At 48.9% G+C, this 14272-nt stretch overlaps 3 protein-coding genes across 3 annotated transcripts; 1 reads left to right on the forward strand and 2 right to left on the reverse strand.

Annotated features, from left to right (window-relative positions):
• Positions 1 to 88: 88 nt before the first annotated feature.
• On the reverse strand, positions 89 to 3443 carry MAA_11165 (srpk; the record flags this gene model as incomplete). Its single annotated transcript, XM_011413131.1, has 5 exons — positions 89 to 2235; positions 2366 to 2555; positions 2608 to 2994; positions 3045 to 3288; positions 3337 to 3443. 5 exons carry the CDS (start codon positions 3441 to 3443, stop codon positions 89 to 91), a joined length of 3075 nt encoding a protein of 1024 aa, XP_011411433.1.
• A 3102-nt stretch (positions 3444 to 6545) lies between these two features.
• Positions 6546 to 10585, reverse strand: MAA_08026 (ankyrin repeat domain-containing protein; the record flags this gene model as incomplete). Its single annotated transcript, XM_007826024.1, has 5 exons — positions 6546 to 9443; positions 9517 to 9912; positions 10031 to 10093; positions 10147 to 10399; positions 10446 to 10585. The coding sequence occupies 5 exons, from the start codon at positions 10583 to 10585 to the stop codon at positions 6546 to 6548; spliced, it is 3750 nt and encodes a 1249-aa protein (XP_007824215.1).
• Positions 10586 to 11807: 1222 nt separating this feature from the next.
• On the forward strand, positions 11808 to 13295 carry MAA_08025 (heterokaryon incompatibility protein; the record flags this gene model as incomplete). Its single annotated transcript, XM_007826023.2, has 1 exon — positions 11808 to 13295. One exon carries the CDS (start codon positions 11808 to 11810, stop codon positions 13293 to 13295), a length of 1488 nt encoding a protein of 495 aa, XP_007824214.2.
• Between the last annotated feature and the right edge of the window lie 977 nt (positions 13296 to 14272).

A 14272-nucleotide genomic window follows, 5' to 3' on the forward strand; every position in this document is an offset into this window, starting at 1 on the left:
ATGCTCTGACGTTAGTCGATCATAGTCCTTCTTATCCAATGTCTCCTTCCGAACTGCCACCACACGCTCGAATATCTCAATCGCATCCTTAATGCGTCATGCGTCCGTCATTAAGGGAAGCGCACGCAAGGGCGTTCTCTGATGCTAGTCGAGAATGGTCCTTCTCATCTAACGTCTCCTTCTCAACTGCCACCACATGCTCGAATATCTCAATCGCATCCTTAATGCGTCGGTCATCGAGGTATGCCCTTGCAAGTTCATGCTCTAATGATAGTCGATCATGGTCCTTCTCATCTAACGTCTCCTTCTCAACTGCCACCACATGCTCGAATATCTCAATCACATCCTTAACGCGTCGGTTATTGAGGTATGCCCTTGCAAGTTCATGCTCTAATGATAGTCGATCATGGTCCTTCTCATCTAACGTCTCCTTCTCAACTGCCACCACATGCTCGAATATCTCAATCGCATCCTTAACGCGTCGGTCATTAAGGTATGCCCTTGCAAGTTCATGCTCTGATGCTAGTCGATCATGGTCCTTCTCATCTAACGTCTCCTTCTTAACTGCCACCACACGCTCGAATATCTCAATCGCATCCTTAATGCGTCCGTCATTAAGGGAAGCGCACGCAAGGGCGTTCTCTGATGCTAGTCGAGAATGGTCCTTCTCATCCCGCGTCTCCTTTCGAACTGCTACCACACGCTCGAATATCTCAATCGCATCCTTAATGCGTCGGTCATCGAGGTATGCCCTTGCAAGTTCATGCTCTAATACTAGTCGAAAATGGTCCTTCTCATCCAATGTCTCCTTTTGAACTACCACCACATGCTCGAATATCTCAATCGCATCCTTAATGCGTCGGTCACTGAGGTATGCGCTTGCAAGCTTGTGCTCTGATACTAGTCGATTATGGTCGTCTTTGGAAAGATGGTCTTGTTTCCACCGACACACGGCCTCGTAACACTTCGTCGCTTCTTTAAATCGTCTGTCGTTGTAGAAGCAATCTCCAACTTTCCCAAACAGATAGTAGGCATCATCTGTCCTTTGCCCATCATTTTGATAAAGAGACCGCGTCACATGTGGTAAGTACTCTCTCCTCAACTCATGGTCAGCACGGTTGTTTGTAGGGAAGATCCTTGCAAGATGACATATCGCGTCGTTCACCACCTGCTCCCTCCGGCCCTGCCTCTTGACCCATTCTCGCGTCGCCATGTGTACAAGACTGTGCATGTCAAACATGCTACTATCTCCCCGACGAACCAGAAACGAGTAGCTGCAAAGCATGCCAACCGCCCACTCCATCTCCTCAGGTTCCATATTGAGCAACATCGATCGTGGAATGGATTTCGGCTCAATGCATGATATAAATGACAACAGTCTGACCGCGGCCTGGTCTGACTTTTCGATTTGGTCGAATGTCACTAGCCATGTTGTTCCTACGGCGTTTCGGGAACCCCTGTACCGGGTGCTGTCTTTGAATTCTCTACCCAACAATCTGGTAACGTCCTTCTCAGCACCTCGCAAGAGCCCCAAATAAGTTTGAATAGGCGCCATGGTCACGTTTAGATATGCTGCAGCCTGCGTGATAGCCAACGGGAGAAATGTTAGATAGGTTAGCAGCTCGGTGACAAGTGCTTCGTCCAGAGGCAGCTGATCTTGAACTAAAGATTTCTTAAAGAGATTCGCCGCTTCTTCTTGATTCATTTGTTCGATGTCGATCACATCAGCTCGTGCGAACTCGACCGCGACTTGCCTAGATCGGGTCGTCAATAAGATTATGCCGTTTTCATTCTTAGGCAAATACTCTTCTAAGCCTGGCTTGTGGGCGGATCCGAACATAAGCTCTTGATCGTCAGCGTTGTCCAAAATGAAGAGCCATTTATCAGCTTTGCACAAGCTGAGATATTGGTAAACCAGGTCTTTAATATCCTCGTTGTCACTGCTCTTCTGCAAACGAAGCTTTTTGGCAATTTCTCTGTAAGCCCGCTCCACGCTCTCATGACCCAGAAGTGGCACCCAAAAGATCGAATAATCCGGTCGCTTTTCCTTTAATTGATAGACAAAATGCAAAGCTATTTGAGTTTTGCCTACTCCGCCGAGTCCTGCAAGCGCAATCCTTTGGCTTTGGTCCTTGCCGAAGAACTTCTGCTCAATCGCCTTTAATATAGAGTTGCGACCGGTAAATTGATTGTTCTTGGCAAGTTCAATATGATAGCAAGATTTCTGCGTCCTATCTTATATTGAGTTAGTGAATTTTCCTGAGCTAATGGTGCCATACCACACTCTAGCACGCGTCGTATCTGGATGTAGAACTCGTTCAGCCCGCACGCTTATCAGCATAGTGTGGCAGCAAAATCGACTTACCAATACAACATTCTCGAAGGTAGTTAGGTGCTCTTGTAGCTAGGTCCACGATTGCTTTCATGGCAACTAGATACCCTGGATCTGAGGGGCCGGAGAATTTCTGTAGATTATAATGATGACGTTCCAGAGGATGCCGTTCTATGCTCTTGGATGGATCTAAGCATGCTGATTCCGCTGGTATGAGGTACCCCTGCAATACGATTAATATGCCCGCTGCCAAACAGCTACGACAATTGACTTACATCTTTTATAGCACTATTTAGCAGTGTCTTGCCTATCGGACTTGGCTTAGTCTCGTAGAAACACCAAAGTGGTATCGGATGATCGCCGCGACGTGTTTCTGTAAACTGATAGACTATATTCTGAAGATAGGGATTCTCTTCAACAGACAGCGCCATCGTTTCTGGATAGATTTGAAGGTCCGGATTATGTTGTGCAACTGCCTCAACAATTTGCACTAGCGTAAGGCCTCTCCGTCCTCGAAATGGTGTTCCAAAAAATATGGCACCAGCCGTAAACCGGAATAGGTGCCTCCACTTATCAGGATTGTCGAAAGAGCGTCTAAGAGCCTGCATAAGCACAAGGCCACCGTAACTATGTGCGATAAATATTATCGGCCGAGTAATACCCTATTTACTCCTTAGCGCAATGGGCAGGCGGTCATAGATTTCTGGCTCACCTGGCGATGGAGTTCCAGCTGTTTGAGCAACATTTCAGCTACGTCAAACACGTGTGTTTTCTTGGGCTCGTCCAGTCCAGTACCGTACCAGGCGGATTCATATCCAAAACGCATAATCCGGGCAGTAGGTACCGCCTTAGGGAGCATTTCAGAATCCGAGAGCCAACTGACTCGTTCCCCGGCTGGCCCCCGCCCAGTCCAAGTTTTGTCCGGGTCGGCTCCAATTCCGTGAATTGCGACGATACTGCAAAGCGTCAACAATGTATGACTAGTCCAGGATGAGAGCACATACTCAATTCCGTCATCATTCTTGTTAGGACTACCTAGATCTTGTTCTGCAGGCTCAACCAAGACCCTGATCCCAGGAGCCGAAGCTGTGGATTGACCACCGCTGTCCATTTTGTTTCGTCTACGTGGAGTGGTCCTCGTCACTGTGTAAATGCAGATTTTCAGGGAGCGGTAAATCTGAAGGCGAATTTCTGAATGTGCAAGAAAAATACAGGAACAAGGCCATTGAGTGGTAATAAGAGCTGCGACGCAGCCTCACTTTGTCGACCCCGCTTCTCAATCGACATAGCCACACGCATTCGCTGCCTGACACGACCTGCCAGCTCTGATGCCCAACTGAAACCTAAAACCTTCAAATACACCAGCTTTTATTCGAATGCATTTTTAAGCTGCTGAATATTTAGTAAAGTTTTGCTCTGGCTCTAACTTTGTTTGTCTACCGGGACTGAGCCCTTACCTCCACGTCGTTTCTCTTCGGGTGACACCACGTCACATCTTCCGCGATGTCGGGGTGTGAATGGCTTTCTTCCTCTCTGAGTGAGGAACCAGAGCTCTTTGGCGAGTTTAACCAATGCCTGGCCTTTTCTTCAACCATTCAGGTTCGCAGATAGTAGCAAACTCACCCCAGGAAATAGCTCGCTGATCTAATCATGCTATTTTCCGCCAGCGTGCAACAGTTGGCCCTCCAAACCCGACGAGCTCAGTTCCTTCCCCACCGAAGAGATTCACGTTTGACTCCGAAAAAGACGTGTATAGCTTTCTTGGCGATATCGATAAGGCACACTCTCTGCTCAGTCAACATTATAAAAATCTTCCACTAATTGTTTCCTGTACTAATATACAGTCAAATATGTGTATATTGTAGGTATTTGTACTGGTCTATGAATCTTAGTGGAACATGGGTAATAAAACGATAGGGCATTCACGAATCGCACGAACGAACGTAATGGAAAACTACCTCTCCCAGTCTCCAGAACATTGTTTCAGCATACGATGCAAGTCTTTGACCTGCCCGCATCATTCTTAACTGCCCTGAATGCCGGTCTGGCAATTTATGCCGACACAGTTCCGGCCAGCAGGACAGAGGATGTTTCAACATGCGAAAGTATACGTTCGTAAACTATTACATTTCCTGCGTCAAGAAAGCTACTTAATAACAATCCAGAATACGTTATTCAGCAGAACGGGGCATACTCTGCATTCTCGATAGCGATGAATCACAATGTTAAGACCCTCAAAACTCGTGTCCTGATACTTGGAGTGGAATCATCGACACTGCTAGATCTGTTCGAATATGTCGAGTCAATGCTACCCCGAATACAGGGGCCAATGCTGATTCCCACCATAGCCATGGAGCTGCAAGCTCATAGCCTCAGCATGACCATTAAAAATTGTAGGAGGCACATCCATACTATTGAGACCACGACTGGGATGAGACAGTTCAACTATCCGCATGAGAAAAGGGGTGACAACGCTTTAGATTGGAAGAGTCTGGATTTGATCTCAATTACTCGTGAACTTAGCAGCTTTCTCGCTCGGTTTGCCTTCATCAAGATGCAGGCAGAGACTGGAAGGCATCTTGTGCAGCAGATGATTCGAAGTACTAACTTATTGGTTGTGGATAACGGCCAACAAGAACTTGTTTACAAACTCCAGCATATAGATAATTGGTTTCTAGGGGTCGCAGCGAATTGCGGCTATTTGTCAGAGCGAGCTACAGCGCAAAGCCAAACTGTATGAAACATGGCCCACTCAGAGAGCCGCAAGCTAATTAGTGCAGGTCTATTGCCTCATTGCGTCCCAGGATAGCTCAACAAATATAGAAATTGCTCAGTCGTCTCGCGAAATCGCTGAGCAAAGCCATAAGGAGAACGGGGCCATGAGGTCACTTGCAGAGCTCGGTCGGCAAGACAACGAGCTGATGATCCAAATAGCAAGAGACTCTCGGGCAGTGGCGCTCGCAGCTGCACAAGACAGCGCAGCAATGCAGGTGATTGCTGCGGTCACGATGCTATTCCTTCCTGCCACCTTTACAGCTGTAAGTTACCAAGCCAAAAATTTTAAAATACGAACGTGTTTACTGACAATGACTAAAGTCATTCTTTTCGATGACCTTTTTCAATTTCTTAGACTCGGAGAAACCACGGGTGTCCGCATGGGCCTGGATGTATGTCGTAATCACGGTAGTGCTGACGATAGTTGTCCAGCTGGCTTGGGCAGTCATGTCTAGAAGAAAGAGTTCAAAAATTACACAGACGACCACGACGGAGTTTTGAAATCCTGTGTTTCAATGGTCGACTCATCTACCCCCTTCTTTGTCTTTTTGAAGTCTTGTTTCTCTAGGTAATCGAACACAAGGTACAAGCAAAGATAAGTGTGTCAACGGGTAAAATAGAAGGCATACTACAACTAAGAGGTATATAAGGTTAATTATAGAAGGCACTAGTGGAAGTGTGGCATTTCCCTTTTGCCTGGTCTAGTTGAATCGTGATAAAGTGCGAGGGGTGTTCTTCCGTGTCTCAAAACAAAAAGGCTTGAAGATGGCCCACCTATCGCTTTACCGTTCGGCATACTCCCCTACTGCCTGCGCCATTGCATGTGAGTCGGTCTGGTTTTTGACCTTGTCCTCTCGGACGGTTTCCCCTGCGGTTGCTGGAACGGTCCAAGCTAAGTATATCGTGGACACGTTCTTGGTACCTAGACCCAACAATTCCCCATATGCGTGCTATCTCGGAAATTTACAAGCAAGCGTCCTCTACGGCCCAGAGAGGCATGTCTGCCTCAATTGAGTAGTTCTTGTCCTAGGCGCCTTGCAAATCTAGAACCGTGATGTCTTTAGAAGTAACATCATAACAACAATGTACTTTCTGGCGGTTGCACGTATACCAGTGGCACAACATGAAACAAGCTATATTGCATGTGGACAGTTCATGAGACGGATTGTCTGTCTCAAGCGTAGCCCAATACTCCGACATAATTATCTCCAAGGAAGGTAATGGGAACAATAGGAGCGTAACTTTTTCAAGCGCTCGAACACAGCGACGGCCTCGACGCGCAAGCGTTAATTAGCTCAATCACAAGGTGTGCGTTGTTTATTCGCGGTATCCTGAATCCGGCTGCCCCTATGGCTTGAAGCAATCGATCAACTTGATCATGCCGAATCTCCGTAGCTCATCATGAGGGCGTCTGACTAGGACTACTCATCGAGTCGACCTAGGCGCCGTGGTCTAGTAATAGCTTGATAATGGCTTCATGACCATTCCTAGCAGCCCACCAGAGCGGCGTCCAACCATATTCGCTGTCCCTCCAGTTAACCTCGGCGCCCTTATCTAGTAATAGCTTGACAATGGCTTCACAATCATTTATAACAGCCCACAAGAGCGGCGTCCGATTATACTTGCTGTCCTTCATGTTAACCTCGGCGCCCTTATCTAATAATAGCTTAATAATAGCTTCATAATTATTCCTGGCGGCCCACCAGAGCGGCGTCCAACCATACTCGCTGTCCTTCGAGTTAACCTCGACGCCCTTGTCTAATAATAGCTTGACGATAGCTTTATGATTATTCCTGACGGCGTACCAGAGCGGCGTCTGATCAAAAGTGCTGTCCTTCGAGTCGAACTCAGCGCCCTTATCTAGTAATAGCTTGACGATAGCTTCATGGCTATTCTGGGCAGCCCACGAGAGCGGCGTCCGGCCATACTTACTGTCCTTTAAGTTAACCTCAGCGCCCTTATCTAGTAGTAGTTTGACAACAGCTTCATGACTATTCCTGGCGGCCCACCAGAGCGGCGTCCAACCATATTCGCTGTCCCACCAGTTAACCTCGGCGCCCTTATCTAGTAATAGCTTGACAATGGCTTCACGACCATTGATAGCAGCCCACGAGAGCGGCGTCCGATCATACTTACTGTCCTTTAAGTTAACCTCGGCGCCCTTGTCTAGTAATAGCTTGACAATGGCTTCACGACCATTGATAGTAGCCCACAAGAGCGGCGTCCGATTATATTTGCTGTCTTTCGAGTCAACCTCGGCGCCCTTATATAGTAATAGCTTAACAATAGCTTCACGACCGTTCATAGCAGCCCACGAGAGTGGCGTCCGATTAAACTTGCTGTCCTTCGAGTCAACCTCAGCGCCCTTATCTAATAATAGCTTAATAATAGCTTCATAGCCATTCTCGGCAGCCCATGAGAGCGGTGTCTGACCATACTTGCTGTCCTTCGAGTCGACCTCGGCGCCCTTGTCTAGTAATAGCTTGACAATGGCTTCACGACCATTGATAGCAGCCCACGAGAGCGGCGTCCGATCATACTTACTGTCCTTTAAGTTAACCTCGGCGCCCTTGTCTAGCAATAGCTTGGTGGTGGCATTATGCCCAAAATATGAGGCTACAATAAGATCCGTAAACTCTGTATTCTCCATATGTGTGGTCTCCCAATAAATTGAAAACCAAGTTGAGTAACTCTTCGAACCCGGATCACATATTCTCAAAGCGAAAGGGACAATTGAAGCGTCACCAATGATCTCGGCCTCGCGGAAGTGAGCGCCCCAGCTTTTGGCCGAGTAATCTAAGAAGGCGTGAGTATCGTCGGAGGGATCGGCCTTCGTAATTGCATCTGTTGGAGGGGTAACGTCGGAGTTAAAGAAGTTCAGATAGCGCACGCAGAGCCCCGCAAGAACAGCATGTGCATGGCGAGTAGTGATGGAATGATGCCAGTGTAGCCCTGATGGAACGGTTGTAGGCGATGCTAAATCTGCAAGGAGAAACTCACGGGCGGTTTGATGAAGGAAATAAATCTTGCCATGATGAATTGAGACGAATAATCCGCATAAAGACCTGAGACGCAATTTGAAATCATCTTCATTCTCGAGGTCGAGGTCACGAATGGAATGTGAATTGTCGTCTACATTCACAGCAACGTTCATTTCCGATATTGTCAGCGGCCGACTCGCGACCAGGATAATACTCAGGACTTTCCGAACCATCGGGTGATCCTTAGACTTGTTAAGAATTTGCTCATATGCCTGATTGACACTCCCCGGAAGTGTTGCAATCGTTGACTCATCTACCCCCTTCTTTGTCTTTTTGAAGTCTTCTTTCTCTAGGTAATCGAACATAAGATATACCCAAAGATAAGTGCGATGGGTTTTCTCTCGTAGCTTTGCCTCCAAGTGACACTTGATTTGGTCTGAGAGGCCCTTCTTCGTCGATAGCTGATTAGCCCGGTGCGTAATGACGCGATTCACCTCCTGACTAATGGTTTCCGACTCTTCCTCTCCTGGTATATGGATATTTGGAAAAGCCTTTAGCAGGCCTCGGAACTTGGACACAATCTGCTCATATGGGCGGCACGTTAGAAGATACTTCAACTTGCGAGGGCCCGACTTGTCGTTGCGAAAGTGGCGCTCCACATTCCGCATAAGGACCGGAAACTCTGCTTCTGAACATTCGTCCAGGGCATCAAGGACAATGATTACAGGTCCTGTCTGGGGATCTTCTATAGCGTTTCGTAGAACCTTCCAGAGCGATTCGGTAGAGTTGATCAACCCTTGCCCATCCTTGCTATACTGTGACATGGCATGTTTGATCAAAGACGGCTTGTGGTCGAAAAGCTGGTGAAGCAGTGCGCAAAGCGCTTGCCGCACCGTGTTCTGGTCTTGGTCTTTGAAGAAGAAGTAGCAGATGGCTGTCGACGGTGCCGATCGTAGGAGGACGTGGTCGATCAGGTATTTCGCCAACACCGACTTTCCGCAGCCGGGATCCGCGGTGACTAGCAGGGGGCCGGACTGTTGTTTCAACCAAACCTGGAAGTGCTCATGGTTGAGGAACCAAAGGCACGTGTCTTCAACCTTCTCTTCCACTCGGCCTTTATACCACTCGTACGTGGCGTCATGGCTGCCACTTGTGAGACGGAACAACTGGTGGCACTTTTGTTCTTCTTTGGACAGCCTCACCTTAGGGGGCCGTTCAGAAAACCCCTTGAGTCTCGATACCAAGCGTCGGTAGCCGTCATTTTTAGGAGAATTGAACTTGTGCAGCATGTTGTGCCTGACATCCAAAGCTACCCCTTCTACGCCTTGAAGGCAGGCAGAGTCTTTGGTGACAACCTGTTCATCTTATCATTAACCAGAGCAAGCCTACAACAATTGAACAGATTAGGTCACGAAAGTCCATACGTACAATTCCACGGCCTTTTGTATCGAGATTCTTGGTGTAACTTTCAGGCAATGTCATTTTCTTTATTTTCGCTGAAAAATCCGTGCGGCGAGTTTCGTAGAAGCACACTTTGTCGAAATTGAAGTCGCGGTGATGGATCATCTCACTGAACCTTTGCACAAGCTGGTCTAGCGGACCAGGCAATTCCGGTGTCCCCTGTTTCAGATATTCTATTAATTCTCTGGTAAATTCGGTCTCTGTTGCGATGGCAGCAGAGACCCGCACGTCTGCAGTCGTGTACCCGAATTCCCAGCTACCTCGGAAAGGTGTGCCGAGGAATACTACACCAATTGTGCAGTCTAGGATTTGACGGTAATTTTTGCCACGAGGGTGAAACTGATCAGCTGATCGAATAAGAGCCTGTTGTGCAATCCTGTTAATTCTAAGGTCAGAAATCCAAGGGAGAAGGGCAATAAGGGTAAAGATTAAAGGAATATGTGTCGGAGAGACATCAAGCAAAGAGAAAGCCACCTCGAACCTGAGCCAAGAGCAACCCGCCGAAACAGGAGGCAACAAATATTATAGGATGCTCTAGTCGGCCCTGATGAAATAGTAAGACTTGGTGCAACTTCGTAACTGTGGACCTGGCCTTACCGTGTCCTCCCGATCTACGTAGATGCGATCAAGGAGCGCATCTGCATGGCCGAGAAACTTATCACTGGAAGCATCGGCGGCGTAGTTTGCGTTCCAGTCATATGTCAAGATGCGCGAGTTGGGCATAGACCGAGGCAACATATCGTCATCTCTCAGCCAGTGGACATCACCAGAAGCTGGATTGCCGTCTTCCTTCCACGCGATCCATGTATCTGGCGATTTCGCGTCCAGTCCGTGCATTGCTATGATGCTGCTGTAATGAGCAGCGTAGAACATCTTGAAATACTTGGCTAACTTACTCAACCTTTTGATCCGTCGCGGTGATATGTTCAGGATCCGGGTATACTTGAACTAGTCCGAGGGTTCGGGGTGGAGATTTAGTGTCTGAGCTGCTGGCGACAGGCGTCGACTCTGTCGCCGAAGGCCCGTCCCTGACCATGATTTGGTGGATTTGGATCTAATACTGCAGTCGTAATCTCGCTATTTGAGGTTGGTGACTTGCCGAGGGAGATGGTGGTTTCCACAAGGAATTATTACACTTCATTGAGTCTGAAGGACCAAAGAAAGGGAGGATTTTGTGTGAGCGGAAAACAGGGCGGGGAAGTAGGGGATCAAGGCTGTGAAAGATAAACCAAGAGTGGTCGCGTCAATCCAGTCTGCGCGCAAGTGATTCCTAGAATCTGACACCTCACATTATGGACAGTCATCTGCTGCAGTCCTGACAAATGACTGGATGCAGCTCATGCAGAGTGCCATTGGAATCGCCAGCTGCCTGCAGTGTGATACTTTTGGGCACTGGTTGTGAGGGTCGATTCGCCGAATGTTCTAGTCATCCCACCACGCCTTTCATCGCGGTTCGGTGTCAGTTGCTCAGCATCAGTCGTCATCCCCATTTCTGCCTCGCCAATTTGTACTTGCCGTGTAAAGGCTAACCAGTTGCAGATGATGATTCACAAAGGCTCTGGCATTTTGTACACTTTTGGCCAGTACATAGTCTCTTGCAACCAGGCAAAACCAGTCGTGAGAGAATGATGGCCGGGCGACAATTGAGAAACATCGTCAAAGCCTCGTGCCCCCAATAAAAGGTTCTCTTCTTTCCACATGCCCATTCAAATCAGCGGTCCGCGATCTTTCGCAACATAACAACACTCGGTAGAGTACGGCCACTATTATCACAACCTTGCACACATACATTAACAAATCTCTCTTTATCCGTTGATTTGGCATTGATAAGTTAGGTTGGAAATAGGGATCTCATGGAATGTCTGCCGTACACTCCGCTATTACCAGGATACATTCGTCTTTTCCGCATTAACTGCGACACTTCGGCACCAGATGAAGGATCGCTCGAGGCAGTATCTCTCGAGGCAGCACCCCGTTACTATGCTCTTAGTCATTCCTGGGGAACGCAACTCCAAAATGAAACAATTCGAATTGACGGCCATGTGCTATATGTAACACCAGACTTGGCAGCTGGGATTAGAAGGTTCCGAGAGCTTGGTGCTGGGCATTGCAGCCTGAGTCCTCCGATTAGGTACATGTGGATCGACCGTCTTTGTATCGACCAAGCTGATATTACAGAGCGATCGTCACAGGTGACCCTGATGAGAACAATCTACTCCCGGTCCATCAGGACGTTAGTCTGGCTTGGACCGGACCACATGTCAAGCTGTGCCGTGTGGCGGCTGGTAGATCAGATCTACGGCGTCCTTCAATCTCTGCATCCTGACGCAAAAACTTTCAGCGACATTCCGGTGAAGATTTATTCAGAGTCTTCCCACGTTGCTTCTCGGCTTCCGCCGTGGAACCATCAGCTCTGGAACCATATGAGGCAATTGATGGAGCTGAACTGGTTCTCCAGGATTTGGGTCGTTCAGGAAGTGGTTCTATCTCCGCAAGCTCCCGTCATCATTCACGGACCACATCTCTATCCATGGCACCGCCTCGAATTGGCAGTCGCCTGGTTGCGACAAAACGGATACATGAGGCTACCACAAGTTCCGGAAAAATTGCGGAACGTACTCACGATGTGCAGTCTTCGACAATCACAGACAAGGTGGCCTTTGAGCGCCTTGATATCCATAACGCAGATCAAATTTCATGCTACGGATCAGAGAGACAAGATTTACGGCTTGCTGGGGTTGGCAGCAGAATGCCAGGATTCTTCAGAGCCCCCTGAAGCCTTGCGCCCTGACTACAGCGTTGACGTGTCGCAAACCTACCGGAAAGTTGCGCGCTTCCTGATAGAGAACAGTAGATCACTCGCCCTTCTGACCCGTGCACATGGGACGCCCGGCAGTCTGACGAGGAGACAGCGATTACATGACTTCACAGGCTTGCCATCGTGGACTCCTGACTGGAGTGACTTTCGGGTGTTCAACAGGGAGATTCGAACAAGCCTATCGTGGATCCACTACTCGGACTCCAAGGAACCTGCTTATCTAGGATTTCCTCAACAGTATACTGCGTCCGCCGGCGCTGGGCTGAAGCTGTATGGTATCGAGAATAGCTCGGTGATACGAGTGAGCGGCATCAAATTAGGAGAAGTTACTCAAGCCCTTCCTTTCAACCAGAACGAAATGTCGAGGGAAGAGTTTGGAGCGCTGATTGAGTCGAGGATCATAGCTGTATGGGACGCATCGATTTCAACCCTAAAGGGAGCAGATGCGACTGTCTGGGTAGCTCGCTTCATCAAGGCCACGACCGCCGAACAGCATGGCCTCATCGGACAGGTGTGGGATCAGAGCTTCAAAGACGGCCTGGCATATCTGCTTCGTCTCCTAGCCGTCGATGAGCCACAGTTGGCGTTACCATTAGCCAAAGACGACAAGGCGAAGGCTTTGAATCTCCTACAGGGCCTGTCCGTTGGGGGAGAACCCGAGAAGTACGCGGTTTTGGCGTGTACCTATTGTTTCAACAGATGCTTCTTAGTAACTTCGACGGGGAACATTGGCATCGGCCCGTCCGATACGCGAGTGGGTGACTGTGTTGCGGTTATCCTAGGTGGTGGTGTGCCATACATCATCAGACGCCGAGGATCAGAGTGGACTTTCGTGGGGGAGTCATACATAGAAGGATTTATGAATGGCGAAGCGTCTCGAGCATGCCAGAAAGGTCTTGTCCAAGAAGAGATACTGGATATCGCATAATGAAGAAGTGAAGCTAGTTATAGAAATATTTTAATGTATTGTTGGAAATAAGTGCGGAGGTTAACGATCGACCTGTCGCCGCAGCCTCCAAACTTGATGTGAGGGTATCGACAGAGTAAGGCAAAGTCGCATGGCTGGGAGGGGACACCACCCCGCCACTGTATCTATGCGGGGTGACGGCCATTTCTGTTCTTAGCCAACCAGATGGAGATGTGGAATATCATGCAGTCTGCCAGCAAACGGAGTATCAAGGCTCGGCTCGCAAAGCTACGTGGGCCAGATCAACTGTTGGCCAAAATTGACCCGCATCCTGAGCCTCGAGCTGCCGGTCTCCCAGCATTTCTCCCTTATTGGACGGGTTCTGGCAACCCGACCCGGCGAACGCAACCGTCCGCGGTCATTATTCTGCCAGTCGGCCTTATGGGATTGGGATGATTTATCACTTTTCTGTCGAGTTCAGCCGCCACAAAAATGTGACCTTAGGAAATTGCCTCCCTCGGCCAGGAATGCATGATCGCCAATCGTGTGAAGCCACCCTTTTCACAACTCGGGTTGTCGTCTGTCTCGCCTGGGCCTTTCTCACCCAATAAATATCGTTCTCGCGCGCCATTATGCCGCCGCTCCCGCCAAGTCCCATCTCTGCAGCACAGGGTCCAGTAGTTGTGCGGCGTCGAACGTCATAATTCGTGTCGTGTCGAACCTGCCTTTGGTCGCGTCACTTCACGGGCCAGCCTGTCTAGCAACTCAGAGTTCGCGTAGAGGGTGCTTGCCGCTGCCCTCTCCGCCGCGGCGATATTAAGCTAACAACTCATCGTCCTCAGCTCTCCATCTGGAGCCTTCAGCGTGACATAGAGCGACGTCCCCAACGCGTCGCGACACGACCGCCCGCTCATATCGCACTTGCCCGTCTCGTACCTCGCGGAGCAGGGTGACTTAGCTATCACAGACTGTCAAGTCACGACCAGCATCGAGAAGGA

The sequence above is a fragment of the Metarhizium robertsii genome, assembly GCF_000187425.2.
Source record: "Metarhizium robertsii ARSEF 23 chromosome Unknown MAA_Scf_4, whole genome shotgun sequence".
NCBI classification, from domain to species: domain Eukaryota; kingdom Fungi; phylum Ascomycota; class Sordariomycetes; order Hypocreales; family Clavicipitaceae; genus Metarhizium; species Metarhizium robertsii.